Here is a 19,430-nt window from a genome sequence, read left to right as displayed (position 1 = left end):
TGCGAGATTTGGGTTAGTGTAAGTGGAACGTGCAGGCGTGAGGTCGTGCTTGCTATGTAGTTAATAAGGTCTGGATCGTTATCCAGGTGTAAGGTTTCTGTTATTATACGGCCAGCACCACAAGCTGTAAGGAGAGGCTGGAAATGCTGTTGTTTTTGCCCCTCTAGTATAGGAGACTGTGGAGTGGCCTTATAGAGGTACATAACATCACGAGGGGCATAGATAAAGCGATAAACCACATTTTGTACCCCAAGGTAGGGGAGTCAACAACAAGTCGGCATAAGTTTAAGATGAGTGGGGAAAGATTTGAAAGGAACCTAATGGGCAACTATTTTTTTTTTACACACATAGTGATGCACAGGTGCAATTAACTGCCAAAGGAAGTGGTGGAGATGGGTAGAACAATGGCATTTAAAATAAATTTGGACAGTAACATGCATAGAAAAGGTTTGGACTGAAATAGGCCAGACAGAGACAGGTGAGGTTAGTTCACTTAAGCCGGTTCATTGGCTTGGGCAAATTTGGCTGAAGCCTCTAATTCCGCGATGTATAACTTGATCAAACTGCTGTATATTCCACAGAATCAGCCAGCATTAAGAGTTGTGAATTTGTGGAATTTGTGGAATTCTCTGCCACAGAAGGCAGTAGAGGCCAATTCACTGGATGAAGAATTTAAAAGAGAGTTGGATAGAGCTCTCGGGGCTAGCGGAATCAAGGGATATGGGGAGAAGGCTGGCACGGGTTACTGATTGTGGATGATCAGCCATGATCACAATGAATGGCGGTGCTGGCTGGAAGGGCCGGATGGCATCCTCCTGCACCGATTTTCTATGTTTCTAGAATCAACTTTTCCACGGTCTATATATCAGAAACTCTACCTTGAAAACCAAATGGATCATCATTTGGAGACCACTCTTGCCTGGATATTTTCCTGCAATATTATGTGATGACAAGTTGAAAAGATTGGCTCCAGTTTCTGTGCAGAGAGCATGAACCAACATTTCTTTTCCAACTCCAGAAGGTCCGGCCAGCATCAAAGACTTCACCAAAGGGGCTTTCTCATGGACAGCTTGGGAACCTGCAATAGAATTCAGGATGTTAACTGGGAAACTGTCCTCAGTAGAAATACAAAGGTATTTATTCACAAAATGCTGGAGTAACTCAGCGGGTCAGGCAGCATCTCAGGAGAGAAGGAATGGGTGACGTTTCGGGTCGAGACCCTTCTTCAGACTGATGACAGGTGGGCGGGACAAAGGAAGGATATAGGTGGAGACAGGAAGACAGTGGGAGATCTGGGAAGGAGGAGAGGAAGAGAGGGACAGAGGAACTATCTAAAGTTGGAGAAGTCAATGTTCATACCACTGGGCTGCAAGCTGCCCAAGCGAAATATGAGGTGCTGTTCCTCCAATTTGCGGTGGGCCTCACTATGGCACTGGAGGAGGCCCATGACAGAAAGGTCAGACTGGGAATGGGAGGGGGAGTTGAAGTGTTCAGCCACCGGGAGATCAGATTGGTTAAGGCGGACTGAGCGCAGGTGTTGAGCGAACTGGTCGCCAAGCCTGTGTTTGGTTTCGCCAATGCCGTTCCAGCCATTACATTGTACTTACATTGGTTTTTTTCCAACATTAAAGTCAGGACTTAAATGAAGAAATTGTAATCCAATTGAGGCTTTGGAATAATAAAGAAATTGGGTAGATAAATATAATCCATCTCCTCTGGCAGAGGCGCCTAGAACACCATGGCAAATACAAATTCTTCAGACTGAAGGGTCTCGACCCGAAACATCACCCACTCCTCTCCAGAGATGCTGCCTGTCCCGCTGAGTTACTCCGGCATTTTGTGTCCATTTTCAGGTTAATTGGCTTCTGTAAATTGCCCCCAGTGTGTCGGATGCGAAGTGGGATAACATGGAACTAGCATGGGGGTGTCCCATGGCAGGGTTTCCAAAGCTGAACACTCTAAGTGTGTCCTCAGCACCTACTGACCAAGTCCTTCCGTATTTAAGAATTAAACCGCATCAAACTCTCGTTATCAGGCTCTTACCCAAGGGAAGAATCCCGTACAATGTGATTAGTTGTTTCACATCCGAGAGAGAAGGCATTGGTTCGATATCTGTTTGCCGGAGTGTGGTCCCCAGGTAGTTGTATTCACCTGTAGAGGAAACAAGAACTTGGCAATTAATCATGAAAATTGGGTGAAATAAGTCATCTCTTCAACTTGTCCTGAGAGAATCATGCATTCCCTGAGTTGTTATTTGAAAATGCTGTGGGAGCGTTTGACAGCACTGGGCCTGTACTCGCTGTAGTTTAGGAGGTTGAGGGGGGATGATCCCCGCACATTAACACTATCCTACACCCACTAGGGACAATTTTTACATTTGCCCAGCCAATTAACCTACATACCTGTACGTCTTTGGAGGGTCAGACAGCATATCTGCAGAAAAGGAATAGGTGACGTTTTGTGTCGAGACCCTGAAGAAGGTCAGCTTTTTGTGTTTATCTTAGGTTTAAACCAGCATCTGCAGTTCCTTCCAACACACCCAAGCCCCTGAGATGTGTCCTCAAGTAGCAGCCTTATTTCTATGACATTCATGTGTTTACCTAAGCGCTATTTGGCGCAAGAGAAGAAAGGCGGAAGGTAATTTTGACAATTATAAGAGCAGAATCTCTGCAGGAATTTGCAATGATTTAAACTATGAACCTGAGCAGTGTAGTTGAACAGCATAAGCTATATCATCATATCATATCATATATACACAGCCGGAAACAGGCCTTTTCGGCCCTCCAAGTCCGTGCCGCCCAGCGATCCCCGCACATTAACACTATCCTACACCCACTAGGGACAATTTTTACATTTACCCAGCCAATTAACCTACATACCTGTACGTCTTTGGAGTATATTGTGCTTGGTGCATGCAGTTCTAATGGAAAGGTGCCCTTGGTCTTCTAGAGTGTAATACATGCAATTCAATGAACTGACAATATCAGCTACTCAAAATTCAGGCAAAAGTGTGACATCTCATAGAATGGGGTGTTCTGATTTTCTTGCCATAGAAATATTGTGCATATTAATAAAATAAAATGATATATACTTTATTTTTAGAACTTCATTAATGATATTTCTAATTTTCCCTTAAGATGGTGTGTTTTCCTAATCTTTATTTTATCCCTTCATTTCCTGCATATCCAAAAAGTCTGTTAAATGCTGTTATGGTATCTGACTCCTCCACCACCACCCCTGGCAGCACATTCCAGACACTCACATCCTCTGTGTGACAAACGTGCCCCACACATCTCCTTTAAAATTTGCCCCTCTCACTTACAGTTGTGCCCTCTAGTACTTAGTTTAGTTTAGTTCAGAGATACAGCACAGAAACAGGGACTTAAGCCCACCGTGTCCGCGCCAACCAGCGATCCCCACACACCAACACTATCCTACACACACTAGGGCCAAGCCAATTTTGGATCCAATTGCCAGCTTGTCGTGGTTCCCATGCACTCTAATCTTCCAGACTAACCTACCATGAGAATATGTTAAAGGCTTTGCTAATGTCCTTGGCGGCTATTTCCACTGCTTTGTTCATATCAATCCTCTTCGTGACCTCTTAAAAAAATATATACGATTTCCCACACACACAGCCAAGTTGACTATCCCCTGAAGGAGTAGGCACCTATCATAACAAGAGGAGTTGAGTATAAGAGCAAAGAGGTCCTTCTGCAGTTGTACGGGGCCCTAGTGAGACCACACCTGGTGTGCAGTTTTGGTCTCCAAATTTGAGGAAGGATATTCTTGCTATTGAGGGCGTGCAGCGTAGGTTTACTAGGTTAATTCCCGGAATGGCGGGACTGTCATATGTTGAAAGACTGGAGCGACTAGACTTGTATACACTGGAATTTAGATGGATGAGAGGGGATCTTATCGAAACAAGATTATTAAGGGGTTGGACACGTTAGAGGCAGGAAACATGTTCCCAATGTTGGGGGAGTCCAGAACAAGGGGCCACAGTTTAAGAACAAGGGGTAGGCCATTTAGAACGGAGATGAGGAAAAACTTTTTCAGTCAGAGAGTTGTAAATCTGTGGAATTCTCTGCTTCAGAAGGCAGTGGAGGCCAATTCTCTGAATGCATTCAAGAGAGCTAGATAGAGCTCTTAAGGATAGCGGAGTCAGGGGGTATGGGGAGAAGGCAGGAACGGGGTACTGATTGAGAATGATCAGCCATGATCACATTGAATGGTGGTGCTGGCTCGAAGGGCCGAATGGCCTACTCCTGCTATTGTCTATCCAAATGCCTGTTGATCCTGTCCCTCTGAATCCTTTCCAATAAATTTCCCACCACTGACGTTAGGATTACTAAGATAGACACAACTAAGGCAAGTTGAGCCTTGCAACTCAATTTCATTACCTCTTTTTGCCCTGCTAATTTGCATTCTTAATAGACAATAGGTGCAAGAGTAGGCCATTCGGCCCTTCGAGCCAGCACCGCCATTCAATGTGATCATGGCTGATCATTCACAATCAGTACCCTGTTCCTGCCTTCTCCCCATACCCCCTGGCTCCTTACCCCTTATTCTTAAACTGTGGCCCCTGGTTCTGGACTCCCCCAACATTGGGATCATATTTCCTGCCTCTAATGTGTCCAATCCCTTAATAATCTTATATGTTTCAATAAGATCCCCCCTCATCCTTCTAGATTCCAGCATATACAAGCCTAGTCGCTCCAGTCTTTCAACATACGACAGTCCTGCCATTCCAGGAATTAACCTAGTGAACCTACGTTGCACGCCCTCAATAGCAAGAATATCCTTCCTCAAATTTGGAGACCAGAACTGCACACAGTACTCCAGGTGCGGTCTTACTAGGGGGCTGTACAACTGCAGAAGGACCTCTGCTCCTATACTCAACTCCTCTTGTCATAAAGGCCAACATGCCATTAGTTTTCTTCACTGCCTGCTGTACCTGCATGCTAACTTTAAGTGACTCATGAACAAGGACACCCAGATCTCTTTGTACTTCCCCATTTTAGGGGACGTAGGTAGGAAAAGGGGACGTACAACGAGATCTGGGTGTCCTAGTGCATCAGTCTAGGAAACATGTTCCCAATGTTGGGGGAGTCCAGAACCAGTGGCCACAGTTTAAGAATAAGGGGTAGGCCATTTAGAACTGAGATGAGGAAAAGCTCCTTTCAGCCATGTTTCTGTAGGGCTATAATATTCCAGTTGGACGAGGCAATCAAACATGCTGATTTTGTCCGCCTTATTTGTTAAGCTTCTAGCACTGAAATAAATAACTTAAACCACCGATATTCCCTCTCTCTTTGCCTGCCCGTCTGCTAATCTTGCTCTCTTTGAGTGTAGTAATTGCCCCTAATTTCTCATCTGGCACCCGCTTACCAGCCCTCCCCCCCCCCCCACCGGCAATCTAGTTTAAACCCCTCCAGTTCAGGTGCAACCCATCCCTCTTGTGCTGGTCATTCTTAAAATGTTATATGATATAATTATATAATGCCTTCTAAAAGCTGACTTTAACTTACAATGAAAGATTACCTGCTCTCTTTATACTTATCCCTTTTGTAAAAAAAACCTTTTGTAAAAAATAGAAACAATTTCTTCTTACCTTTAAAGTCAGAAAGTTGGACATTATTTGGCTTTATGAGCAGTCCTTCGTTGACTAGTTCTTCAAAGAGGGAATCAATTGTCCTGCAGAAATTGAACATCAACATTAGTGCACGTACACATCTAGATTATAATTCCAATCTCTTTGTTCATTAATTGTCTCTAATTTTATATTCTTTATACTATAATCATTTTGTGCAAGTAAAATAAGCTAACTTAACAGGTGAGAAAGACGTTGCATGACTTTTAATCCAAACTAGACCAAGTCGACCCGTTGGGCCCAAACCTCTCCTGCATTGGTGCAGCACCCTGTCCTCCCCCTTCCCCTCTCTCCTCAACCCCCCACTCTCCTCCCCCTCCCCCACTCCCCCCTTCCCCCTCCCCTCCCCCTCCCTCCTCTCCTTTTAAACTTTAAAATGTGAATAACTTAAAAAATATAACACCGATTTCAATAAAACTACTTGCATTATCACTAAAGTGACAACGGTGAGTAAGGTGGGCCTAAAATTGTCGCGCTATCGTGTACCGTTTTGGCTGAAGTTGTCATAAACAAGATAACAAACGAGAGTTTTAGTATATAGATGACACCCTTAATGTATTGCAGCACCAATGAACCTGCAACCGTCAGAGAAGTTACACCTGTCCCTGTACCTCCTCCCTCACCTCCATTCAGGGACCCCAGCAATCCTTCCAGGTGAGACAGAGGTTCATGTGTACCTTGTCTAGCCTCATCTACTGCATCTGGTGTTCCCAATGTGGCACCCTGTACATCGAGGAGACCAAGGGTAGACTTGGCAAGCGTTTCGCCGAACACTTGCAGGAGTTCTGCCAATGCCCACTGGATCTCTCGGTTGCTAAGCTTTTTAACTCCTCTTTCCATTCCCGCACTCTTCCCATTCCCACCTTTCCGTCCTGGGCCTCCTCCATTGGCGGAGTGAGGCCGCACCCAAACTGGTGGAACAACCCCTCATGTTCCGTTTGGGTAGCTCACAGCCCAAAGGTATGATCATGGAATTCTCCACTTTTAGGTAACTACAAAACCCTCCACCTCTCCCTTCTTCCCTGCCCTTTCCCTCTCCTCCCTCCTCTGCCCAGCTGCCTCGAACCTACTCCTCCCCTCCCCTCTCCTTCCATCTACATTCCTATCTCTAGCTTCACAATTCGCAACTCTTCAATCCTTTTCTCGCACACCTTGTCTTTTCATCTCTGGTGTTTGTCCACCATCTGTCTCTCAAAAGCACCCCTCACCTGTATCAACCTATTACCTGCCACCCTCTATCCTGCTCCTCCTCTTTTCCAGCTTTCCTCTCCCTCCCCCTAAAGATAAATCTAGAAAAGGTTCCCGACCAAAACGTCACTTATCCATGTTCTCCAGAGATGCTGTCTGACAGGCTGAGTTACTCCAGCACTTTGTGTCTTTTTTTATAAACAAGTATCTGCAGTTCTTGGCATCCACATTCACCAGCATGTTATCTGACCTTGCAGGCTTGGCTTACAAGGAGAGATTTTTAGATTTAGCTTTAGAGATACAGCGCGGAAACAGGCCCTTCAACCCACCGAGTCCGCGCCGCCCAGCGATCCCCGCATATTAACACTATCCTACACACACTAGGGACAATTTTTACATTTGCCCAGTCAATTAACCTACATACCTGTACGTCTTTGGAGTGTGGGAGGAAACCGAAGATCTCGGAGAAAACCCACGCAGGTCACGGGGAGAACATACAAACTCCGTACAGACGGCGCCCGTAGTCAGGATCGAACCTGAGTCTCCGGCACTGCATTCGCTGTAAGGCAGCAACTCTACCGCTGCGCCACCGTGCCGCCACCAAGACTGGATAGACTTTTTTTCTTTGGAGCGTAGGAGACTGGGGGATACCCTTATTGAGGGGCATGAGTAAAGTAAATGCTCACAGTCTTTTTTTCAAGGCAGAGGATTCTAAAACTAGAGTGCATTGGCTTAAGATGGGAAGGAAGAGATTTAAGAGGGATCTCAGGAGCAACAATTTCACTCAGTGGATACTCCATATCTGCAACGAGCTGCCAGAGGAATCTATAGAAGCAGATACAACTACATTTTTCAAAAGACATTTGGACAGATATTTGGACAGAAAAATTTAGATGGATATGGGCAAATGCAGGTACAGTAAATGGGACTAGCTCAGAATGCCAACTTGGTCTGTCTGGACAAGGTGGAATAAGGGGCCTGTTTCCATGCTTTATAGCTCCATGACTATGACTGCATTTTTGTATCTGGAATTTTTAAACTTTGAAATTATACGATTGAGATGAAAGTCACTTTTCTGCTTGTGGAATATTTCTTGACGAGGCAAGGTTTTGTTCGATCGATCGCTACCTGTTCGCAGTCAAATCTTTTCCTTTCTTCTTCTTCTTTCCTTTCTTCGATTTTTTCTGCAGGAAACCCAGAAAAAGAGTAAACTCACAGAATTTCAAATTGTTCTCGTCAAATAACCTTGGTTTCAAATAGACGTGCGAAGCGATCTATTCTTGATTAATTTCTTAATTAATTTCATAAATCAATGTAATCAAATTTTTAATTAGTGCGGGTGTCAGGGGTTATGGGGAGAAGGCAGGAGAATGGGGTTAGGAGGGAGAGATAGATCAGCCACGATTGAATGGCGGAGTAGACTCGATGGGGGGAATGGCCTAATTCTGCTCCTATCACATGACCTTATGATCAAAGTGATCACCTCCTGTTTTACATTTCAAAGCACATAGTGTTTATTGACATGGAAATCAATTCCCAAAGTATAACAGTGTGCAATTACAATAATAGCCTGGGCGTATTCAGATACAAATCTACTTTGTGAAATTCCACATTATGACTACATTTAGGTGATAAGTGCCACAACAAATGAAAACATACACCAGAGAACTGTATGGTATAGGAATAGGTCCTTCAAACCAACCAATTTGTTCACACCATGATGCCAATCATAGTTATACATTCATAGTGTCGAAACAGGCCCTTCGGCCCAACTCATCCATGCCGATCAAGATGCCCATCTAAATTAGTCTCATTTGCATGTGTAGGAGGCAACTGCAGATGCTGGTTTACACCGAAGATAGACACAAAATGCTGGAGTAACTCAGCGGGACAGGCAGCATCTCTGGAGAGAAGGAATGGGTCTCGACCCGAAACGTCACCCATTCCTTCTCTCCAGAGATATTGCCTGTCCCGCTGAGTTACTCCAGCATTTTGTGCCCATTTGCCTATGTTTGGTCCATATCCCACTAAACCATTCCTTTCTATGTCCCTGGCCAAATGTCCTTTAAATGCTATTATTTAAATCCCCAACTCAACTACCCCCCCTGGCATCTTGTTCCATATTCCAGAATACTATCTTGCACACACTAGGCACAATTTACATGTATACCAAGTATACAAACCCCAGCCAATTAACCTACAAACCGTAACGTCTTTGGAGTGTGGGAGGAAACCGAAGATCTCATAGAAAACCATGGTCGGTGAAGAGATGCCATGTCAAAGCACATATTCCTGCGCTGAATGTTCTGCACAACAATATTTCAGTCCACTCACCTTCTTCCCATCTTTCTTTCCTTTCTTCTTGGTACTTTTATCCCTATCCACTGCTATCTTTAAGTTCTTCAGCTCCTGCCTCATGAGTTCATCTACCTGCAACATGTGAAATAAATCAAAATCAGTCCAATTGAGCAAATAAACAGTCAAGATTTCATTTTCAGTACATACATGTGCAGATACAATGAAATGGCAAGCGAAAATGTCTCAAATCTTAAAAAAAAAATAATGGTAAAATACTGTATAGTGATAAGAAAAACATTTCATTCAATTTTTAATTAAAATCCTTTATATTGACTGAAGAAATGAAAAAAGGGGAGAGCTAAAATCAAAAATCAATGATCTGCTCACCAGAGTTTATCACTGAGTATTCAGAAACCGCATCCTTACTAATAGACTCTTAAATCTTACCAACCGCTGAAGTCGGGCTACAGATATCAAAGGATTGTCTGAATTGCTTCCATCCATCACCTTGCTTTATTCGGTGTGGTAATACAAAATCTTACATTAAATAATAATAAACTAAATCTTGTGTCTTTTGCCACGCTGGTGGCCAGACGACAAATCTTGATCAGATGGAAAGATTGTAACCCTCCAACATTTGTACAGTGGATTAGGGATATGTTGTATTTTATTAAATTGGAGACGATTAGGTACACTGTTAGGGAATCAGCTGACAAGTTTACACTGATATGGCAACCTTTTCTTAGTTGTATTGATGCTTTAGGCTCTGATAATTTTATGGTTGAGTAGTCTTTGATATGTGTGTATGTAATTAAGAGTGGAATTGTATTGGAATGGTATGACTTAACATTCCGATTTTTCTGCTTCCCTCTTCTCTCTTTTTATGCGTGTTAGTGCCCTAGATAATATGGTGTACTGCTTTAAACCCCTAACAATTTATCTTTTTGTAAAAATTAATTTTTTTTTTTTTTTGGGGGGGGGGGGGGGGGGGGGATTAATTAAAAAAATTTTTTTTTAAACTTTGTCTTTTTTTCATGCTTATGTTTATGTTTACTTATTTACTTATTTTCCGTGCATATCTTAAGTTATATACCCTGAATGGTATTGTGGGTAGGGGGGATATCTATCAGCACTAATGCGTTCATGCATTGAATTGTCAAAGCTGTATTAATAAAAAATCAGAAATAAACTTTGTTCAAAAAAAATCCTTTATATTGACTGAAGAAAATGAAAAATGGGGAGAGCTAAAATCAAAGATCTGCTCACCAGAGTTTATCACCGAGTATTCAGAAACCACATCCTTACTAATAGACTCTTAAATCTTACCAACCGCTGAAGTCAGGCTAACCTCGCTCCCTTTTTGAACAGCAGAGTAACATTTACAATTTTCCAGTCCTCAGGAACCACTCCTGACTCGAGTGATTCTTGAAATGTCACCATTAATGCCTCCACGATCTCTAAAGCCACCTCTTTCGGAACCCTGGGGTGCAGTCCATCTGATCCAGGAGACCTATCCACCTTCAGACCTAACAATCTCCTAAGCACTTTCTCCTTAGTAAGAGAAACTCCACGAGCTTCTGGCCTCTGACTCTCTTGAATTTCTGGCACTTTGCTGGTGTCAATCTTCCACTGTGAAGATTGACGTAAAAAATGTTTTCAATTCGCCATTTCTTTGTTCTCCATTACTAATTCTCAGGCATCATTTTCCAGCGATCTAAATGTTCACTCTTGCCTCTCTTTTACTCTTTATATATCTAAAGAAACTTTTAGTCATAGCGTGATACTGTGTGGAAACAGGCCCTTTGGCCCAACTTGCCCACACCGGCCATCATGTCCCAGCTGCGCTAGTCCCACCTGCCTGCACTTGGTCCATATCCCTCCAAACCTGTCCTATCCATGTACCTGTCTAACTGTTTCTCAAACGTTGGGATAGTTCCTGCCTCAACTACCTCCTCTGGCAGCTCGTTCCAGAACCCCACCACCCTTTGGTAACCCCTTTATATTATTGGCTTGCTTGCCTTCATATTTCATCTTCACCTCCTGATTCCCTTCTTAAGTATGGTCCTCAGTTCCCAAAACTCCTCCAGGGATGCACTTGATCCCAGCTACCTCTACCTGTCCCGTGCGCCATCCTGAGCGATGCCTCATTTTCTCTCATCGTACAAGCTTCTTTAGATGCTTTTAAAACGGCGATGACAATAGTTCAAGGCATGCATCCCACTTTCCAGACATTCCTTCCACTGCAAATAACCTACTCCAATCAAATATAGCAAGCTTCTGCCTCATACTGTCAAAGTTGGTCATGCCCCACTTCAGAAATTTTAACTCTTTGGCCTGCCCTGGTTTTATCCAGAAATATATTAGAGCTAATTGAACAGTGGTCCCGAAAGGCTTGCACATGTACACTTCAGTCACTTTCCCGTCCCAATTTCCTAAGAACAGATCAAGCTTTGCCCCCTCCCCTGTAGGACCCTCTACATATTGCCCGAGGAAACCTTTGGCAAATTCCACCCCTTGGCACTATGACAGTGCCAGACTAGGTTGGGAAAGTTAAAATCTCCTACTTTGACAACTCCGGGAACAGGAGTTCCCAGGAACAGGAGTTCCCGACAACTCCGGGAATACATACCTCATTTAGATGGCTGCTGATGAACATCTGGTCACACTTATTGTTGGTTATATGTCACCAATTTTCCATGAACTGCACCATTTAAAAAGACTCCCAAGGCAGGTCCTAGACTGGCACTGGGAACTGACTTTGATGGGTTTCTTGTAAAATGGACTCGCCTCTAGGTCCCCATCCCTGGAAGGTGCTGACACCATCCTCCCCAGGCCTTTGACTCTCACCCATCAGCGGGATACCAATCTGTTCCTGTTTATGGACCATTCCCACGACACCAGGAGTCCCCACCCACCTATAACTGACGGGGTGGTGTGGCGGGACTTTTGCGGGCTCCGCAGCCCCCGGTCCCGGTCCCAGCCATTGGCAACTCCCCGGGATCGCCCCGCTTGGTCGAGGAGCCGGAGACCGGGAGCCCGAGGAAGGGTGAGGGAAGCGAGCGTCCGGTCTGGTTAGCGGGCGGCGGCGGAGTCGGCCATGGAGTGGGCGCCGCCATCTTACCGCGGGCCTCCGGCGGCCGCCGCCTTCGCCCCGCCGCGCTGCCACAGCCGCCACCCCTCGTACAACGCGGGCGGGCAGGGCCAGGGCCAGGACGACCCTGCCTCCCGGGGGCAGCATGGCCGGGTTGGAGGCGACTGGAGGCCGGGTCTCCCGGGCCGGGACAGAAGCCTCGCCGGCGCCCCGGGGAGACTGGTGCCGGCGGCCTGGGGCCCGTATCCGGGGCCTGAGGAGCAGCAGCAGCCGGCGGACGGCGCTCCCCTCCCCGCCCGTGGGGCTGCGGACCACCGCCCGGAGGGAACCGCCCCGGTCTCCACCGTCCCCCCAAGCCATGGGATCAGCCGCAGGACTACCCCCGCCCCCATGATGTCTCCACTGTCTTGTGTGGAGTCGGCAAGTCGTTGGTTCCAGTGGCTTTAGGGCTTGTCTACCTGGCACGTGAAGCCTGGGTTCGGCGGATTGCGCGGTGGAAACCACCAGAAGGTTCAACGGGCAGAAAGACGATCCCAGCAGAGCGTCGTGGAGCGCAAACAGGGCAGAGTGAGATACGTAGGACACTTCTGACCATCTACTGCATCCTGACCTGTCCCCAGCCGTCCCGACTATGTCTTGCTGCTGGAACCCGTTAGGCCGGGACGAGAGAGTGAGGCCGGCGATCTGCGCAACTACCCCTCACTTAAATCCAAGTCATGACTTCAACCTCGGCCAGCGTACCAAGGCTGGCGGGGATCCCAATCAGCGGCCGAAATAATAAGATTGAAAGTGAAGTCATGGTCATCTTCGAACCCGAAGAACGAACAACAACAACAAACTGAGGATCACAAGCTTAACTCCTAACCTTCTTTACGATCCAAGACTCCCACCTGACCTTTAAGCACTGTGGTCCACATCCACCCGGCTGCTGTCCAAAACCTCATCTAAATTAATTTCCCTGCTTTGCAATTCTGATGTGTGCCACTAATTCAAACGTACCCAATGGCATGTGCACGACTGAACAGTCAGCAGGAGAGTCTGAAGAAGGGTCTCAACCCAAAACGTCACCCGTTCCTTCTCTCCAGAGATGCTGCCTGAGTTATTCCAGCATTTTGTGTCCATGTGCACTACTGAAGTTCTATGACCAAGATGCATGCTGACCAGCTAGTTAATTTGAACCTGTGGGCCCCAAGAAAATTGGGGGCATTTGCTCACTTGTTTATGAATTCAAAATGGACAATCTCATTTGTGTACATTGAAATTCAGTTGTCATAGTTTGCCCATTTCATTTAGTTCAACATGTCTTTGAAACTAAATGCATCAATCAAAACTTAGATATGTGGCCTTCTACCCTGTCATCCAACTCACTTTTTGTTCTATTTAGAGAAACAGGCCCTTCAGCCCACCGAGTCCCCACTGACCAGCTATGCCCGCACATTAACAATATCCTAAACACATTAGGGACAATTTACACTTATACCAAGCCAATTAGCCTACAAACCTACATGTCTTTGGAGTGTGGAAGGAAACCAAAGATCTCGGAGAAAACCCACGCGGTCACGGGGAGAACGTACAAACTTCGTACAGACAGCACCCATAGTCAGGAACGAACCCAGGTCTCTGGCGCTGCAAACACTGTAAGGCAGCAACTCTACCACTGCACCAACGTGCTGCCTATTTACAAAGATGTCAAATAGTTGCAGCCCTGTTCCAGATTTTGTCAGACACTGCTTGTCAAAACTTGTTTATTTGAGGAACCCTGCACTATGACACCTGGTGTTAATCATAAGAACATAAGTAATAAAAGTAGAATTAGGCCATTCGGCCCATCATGTCTACTTCGCCATTCAATCATGGCTGACCTATCTCTCCCTCCTAACCCCATTCTCCTGCCTTCTCCCCATAACCGCTGAGACCTGTACTAATCAAGAGTCTATCTATCTCTGCGTGAAATATATCCACTGACTTTGCCTCCACAGTCTTCTGTGGCAAAGATTCACAGATTCACCACCCTCTGACTAAAGAAATTCCTTCTCATCTCCTGCCTAAAAGAACGTCTTTTAATTCTGAGGCTACAATAGACAATAGACAATAGGTGCAGGAGGAGGCAATTCAGCCTTTCGAGCCAGCACCACCATTCAATGTGATCATGGCTGATCATTCTCAATCAGTACCCCGTTCCTGCCTTCTCCCCATACCCCCTGACTCCGCTATCCTTAAGAGCTCTATCTAGCTCTCTCTTGAATGCATTCAGAGAATTGGCCTCCACTGCCTTCTGAGGCAGAGAATTCCACAGATTCACAACTCTCTGACTGAAAAAGTTTTTCCTCATCTCAGTTCTAAATGGCCTACCCCTTATTCTTAAACTGTGGCCCCTTGTTCTGGACTCCCCCAACATTGGGAACATGTTTCCTGCCTCTAACGTGTCCAACCCCTTAATAATCTTATACGTTTCGAAAAGATCTCCTCTCATCCTTCTAAATTCCAGTGTATACAAGCCTAGTCGCTCCAGTCTTTCAACATATGATAGTCCCGCCATTCCTGGAATTAACCTAGTAGTACGACCTCTAATCCTAGACTCTCCCGAAGGAAACCCATGAGAGATCGAATTTGATGCAGGAATCGGCATGCAAGACCAGGAGTAGGATAGTTTGTGAGTCAGTTTCAGATCCCCCGGAAATAATTAGGCAACCATTATAATTGGTGGAATGCAATCAGATTTTCATGCAAGATTTAAAAAGACTCTTCTACATTTGGTTTGAGTTTCTTCACAAATGCCATTTCAAGCTTGTATAAAGCTTGCGTACAATGACAGCTTACCTGAACAAAAAATCAATCCGGTTTCTCCTATCCTTTAACAGTCTCTGTGATTCATTTGAATTTTTAACGCGTTTATCCACTCTGCTACCTTCCCAACCACATATGTTATGAACAGACAAAATCCTGAATAAATGTTTTTTATCGGGTGTGGTGTTGGTGATGACACCATGCTGGTAGTGACCACGCCGACATTCACAGTAGGGTGAACACATGCAAGGTCGTGTATTTACATTGGTATGAAAGTCCAGGACCACCAGGGGGTGCTGTCCCTCACGGCCAGAGCACATGTTCGATGTTGCTAGCAACCCCAGGGTTGTCCCGGCAGCTCAGTCCTGGAGGTGTGGCAATCTCAGGCTTCTGCCTGCAGTTCACCCTTAGCCTGAGAGGAGGCGCTGGCGGTCTGAGGTTTCTTTTTCCTGGCGGCTCAGGTGTGGGCTTGCAGAGGCACTGCTGCATTATCCTGGCAGCCAGTCTTTGCCTCTGCCTGCATGTGGGTGCAGTCTGTGGGAAGGAAGAAGTTCTGGCATCTCAGGCTTGCCCCAGCCACTCAGTAGAGGCGCTGAGCGTCTAAGGGTCCTAGCGTCTAAGGGTCCCAGTCTTAACCACACAGTGGCACTGGTGGTCTCAGGCAGTGGCTCAATCATTCTCCAACCTGCAACAGGGGAACACAGCTAGCAGGGAGGTTTTGGCCCCTGGCCCTCTGGCCTCTGGCTAGAATGCCTGGATTTTCTGGGGAGTAGGCTGATACGGTTCAAGTGGCCAACCAATATCAACTAATTGGACACAGCTAGACACAAAAAGCTGGAGCAACTCAGCGGGTCAGGCAGCGTCTCTGGAGAGAAGGAATGGGTGACGTTTCGGGTCGAGACCCTTCTTCAGACATTTCTTCAGAAATTGGACGTGGCTGTTGGCAATAATGCTGGGCATTAGCCTCTCCTGGTCAGCCAGCCAGTGATAGGGATCAAAGTGACATCCAAGGGAGTGGGCGCTGTCCCAAGGGTAAAGCAATTGCCAAATAATGCTTCAGAATTTTTTGAGTAATCTGAAAACCAATGCAAATTTTCTTAGAAATATAATTTGCACTGATTGGAGTATGACTTAAAGATTCTGCCTTCAGAGTATTCCAAAAGAGCAGTGCAACTGAGCAAAACAAAAAGTTGAGGCACATGTATCTTATTAGTGATTAAAAGATTCACTTTGAATTGATTGCAAGGCAAATTTAAAAACTGCAGTAGACATGTTAATACAGAGAATGGATTCTGATTTTCTTTCTAGAGTTTGCAGCATGGCAGCTGAAACTGAGTGTGAATACATTTGAAACGTACTCACATTTTAACAGTGAGTACATTACATTAAACAATTTAATTTAGTTTCGAGATACAGCGCGGAAACAGGCCCTTTGGCCCACCGAATCCGCACCGACCAGCGATGTCCGCACGCCGACTTACCCTACACACACTAGGGACAATTCACATTTCTACCAAGCCAATTAGCCTACAATACGTGCAAGTGATCATCCCCATGTGTTGTATGAAAATAACTGCAGATGCTGGTACAAATCGAAGGTATTTATTCACAAAATGCTGGAGTAACTCAGCAGGTGTTGGGTCGGTGCGGGTTTGGCAGGAAACGTATCAGTGCTAAACTCTATTAATAATAATAATAATAATAATGCATTACATTTATATAGCGCTTTTCAAACACTCAAAGACGCTTTACAGGGATTACTAGAACATAGAGAAGAAAATAAATAGATAAATAAGTAAATGAACAGAAAAAGGAGACAGAAGGTGAGGTGACGGTCAGTGGTTGAAGGCAGTGCTGAACAGGTGAGACTTCAGTGATGTTTTGAATGTGGTGAGTGAGGAGGAGTCTCTGACGGTTTGGGGTAGTGAGTTCCAGAGGGTGGGAGCAGCGATGGAGAAAGCCCTGTCCCCCCAGGATCTGAGTTTGGTCCGGATGGGGGGGGACAGGAGGTTGGCAGCAGCAGAGCGGAGGGTGGAGGTGGGAGTGTATCTGTGGAGGAGGTCAGTCAGGTAGGATGGGGCCAGGTTATGGAGGGCTTTGTAGGTCATGAGGAGGATTTTGTACTGGATTCTCTGGGGGATGGGGAGCCAGTGGAGCTTGTAAAGGACAGGGGTGATATGGTCACGGATTGGGGAGTGGTGAGTAGACGGGCAGCGGAGTTTTGAATGTATTGAAGTTTACTGATGATTTTTGAGGGTGAGCCATAGAGGAGGCTGTTGCAGTAGTCCAGACGGGAGGTGATGAAGGCGTGGATGAGGGTTTCTGCAGCTGTGGAGGAGAGGGATGGACGGAGACGGGCGATGTTTTTGAGATGGAAGTAGGCTGTCTTGGTGATGCGTTTGATGTGTTTGTCGAAAGAGAGGGTTTGATCAAAGATGATTCCAAGATTCCGGATGTGAGGGGAGGTGGATACTGGGAGACCATCAATATTGAGGATGAAGTTTTGGGTGGATTTGGTGAGCGTTTTTGGACCAATGATGATGATTTCGGATTTGTTGCAGTTGAGTTTGAGGAAATTTGATTGAAGCCAAGATTTTATTTCAGTGATGCAGTTTGTCAGTGTAGAGTGTGTGGTGGTGGAGATTGACTTGGTGGAGATGAGGAGCTGGATATCATCGGCGAAGCAGTGGAAGTTGAGACCATGACGGCGGATTAATTGACCAAGGGGGAACAGGTAGAGGATGAAGAGGAGGGGGCCAAGGACTGAGCCTTGGGGGACACCTTGGGGGAGGGGAGCGGTGGGGGATTTACAGTTGTTAATGGAGATGAACTGGTGCCTATAATAGCAGTCCGGGAGAAATGACCTGTTAGGAATGTCAGACGCAGGACATGCTTCTGTAATTAGATGGAAAGCAGGTATAAATGCAACTGCGAATCAGCCTTGCATGAAACCTGTCCCAATGCAAACTACAAGCAGCAATGAGTCTACAGAGCACAGCTTATTGGCTGGAGTAGTCGGCCACCCATGGGGTACAGTTTGTAAACTGACATGACCCTGAGATACTCCCCGATGTATCCGTCAATCAGAGGACAACAGCGCTATGTTAAGGGTCCGATATCAAATTAGACATCAGATGCCACCAGCTAAGTTGTTTGGCATTATTGTGAGTGCGATCAAGGAAGGTTCCAGACCAGACTTGTTCTGACACTTGGCACAAGGAGTTTGTTCGTTCTCCCTGTGACTACGTGGGTTTGCCGAAAAAGGAATCTCGGGCGAGCCGCGGCAGCGGCCCCATCCCACGCACCTTAGTTCTATTCTACACACGAGGGACAATTTACAGAAGCTAGTTAACCTACAAAACGGCTTACCTGCAGTCCGTCTGTCTTTGTGTTTTTATGTTGTTTTTTTGTCTTGATTGTGGTGTAAATGTGATGTCGTTTTTTGGGGTTGTGTCCTATGGGGGGGGAACGGGAACTGTAAATGTAAAATTGTCTCTTCCGAGCGGAGACGCAACCCTTTGTTCTGGGTCGTGTCTCCGTTCCCACTGCGGCCTACCACCGGCCATGCACCTGGAGCTGACGGCCTCCACCTGGGACTCGCCTGTGGAGGCTCCGGCCGCGTGAACATCGGAAGCTCGCAGCCCCTGCCCTGGGTGGGGGCCGACATCGGGAGCTCCGGCAGCGGCAGCGTCTTCGCCCGCCCCGAATCGCGGGGCTTGGGTCGGCCCGCTGCGGGCCTTCCACCGTCCAGCACGGCCTGGAACGTGGCAACTACAACAGCCTGACCGCGGGAGAAGACAGCAGGGAAAGAGAAAAGACATTCTGGCCTTCCATCACAGTGAGGAGGTGACTGGAGGACACTCACTGTGATGGATGTTTCTTTTTGTTTGATGTTGGTTTGTGATTATGTGTGTTATTGCTTATTTTTATTGCTCTTATTGTTGGACTGTGGGTAATCTTTCATTTCACTGCACATTTATGGGTATGTGACAAATAAACTTGACTATTGACTATTGATGTGGAAGGAACCAAAGCACCTGGAGAACATTCATTTCAATGATTCAACAATCCAATGATACTTTATTGTCTCATGTACCAAGGCACGGCAAAATTCTTTGCTTTTGCATACAATCCGGTAAAATCATACAGCAGACCTTACCCAGAGAGCACACAGGCCGTGTTACTGATGCCAACAAAGTTACAAAAAGTTCCTCGTGGCAACGAACCAACTCAGCGAGAGGGGGCTGCCATGACTGTTGTGGGACCCGTGTCGCTGAGAGCGAGGTGGTCCATCGAGAGCAACTGTCGCTGAGAGCGAGGTGGGCCATCGACAGCAACCCGGCGAGCAGTTGCTGTGAGGGGGGGGGGGGGGCATGAGAGCCTTGAGACATGATCTACCATGTACAAAACCTT

The 19,430-nt window shown here is 46.2% G+C and overlaps 1 protein-coding gene across 5 annotated transcripts in view; it reads right to left on the bottom strand.

Moving 5' to 3' along the window:
* The window catches only part of drc11 (dynein regulatory complex subunit 11), a 109,217-nt gene that overhangs the window by 29,023 nt on the left and 60,764 nt on the right, over nt 1-19,430 (bottom strand). For all 5 annotated transcript variants that reach the window (XM_078404178.1, XM_078404179.1, XM_078404180.1 and 2 more), the window contains 5 exons: nt 9,176-9,271; nt 7,970-8,025; nt 5,615-5,697; nt 2,044-2,151; nt 879-1,078 (listed from right to left, as the gene is read on the bottom strand). In XM_078404178.1, the coding sequence (XP_078260304.1) occupies nt 879-1,078; nt 2,044-2,151; nt 5,615-5,697; nt 7,970-8,025; nt 9,176-9,271 (543 nt within the window). The remainder of the gene's footprint in view (nt 1-878; nt 1,079-2,043; nt 2,152-5,614; nt 5,698-7,969; nt 8,026-9,175; nt 9,272-19,430) is intronic.

The sequence above is a fragment of the Rhinoraja longicauda genome, chromosome 8 (genome assembly GCF_053455715.1).
Source record: "Rhinoraja longicauda isolate Sanriku21f chromosome 8, sRhiLon1.1, whole genome shotgun sequence".
In the NCBI taxonomy this organism is placed as follows: domain Eukaryota; kingdom Metazoa; phylum Chordata; class Chondrichthyes; order Rajiformes; family Arhynchobatidae; genus Rhinoraja; species Rhinoraja longicauda.
This window is presented reverse-complemented; position numbering and strand designations above follow the sequence as displayed.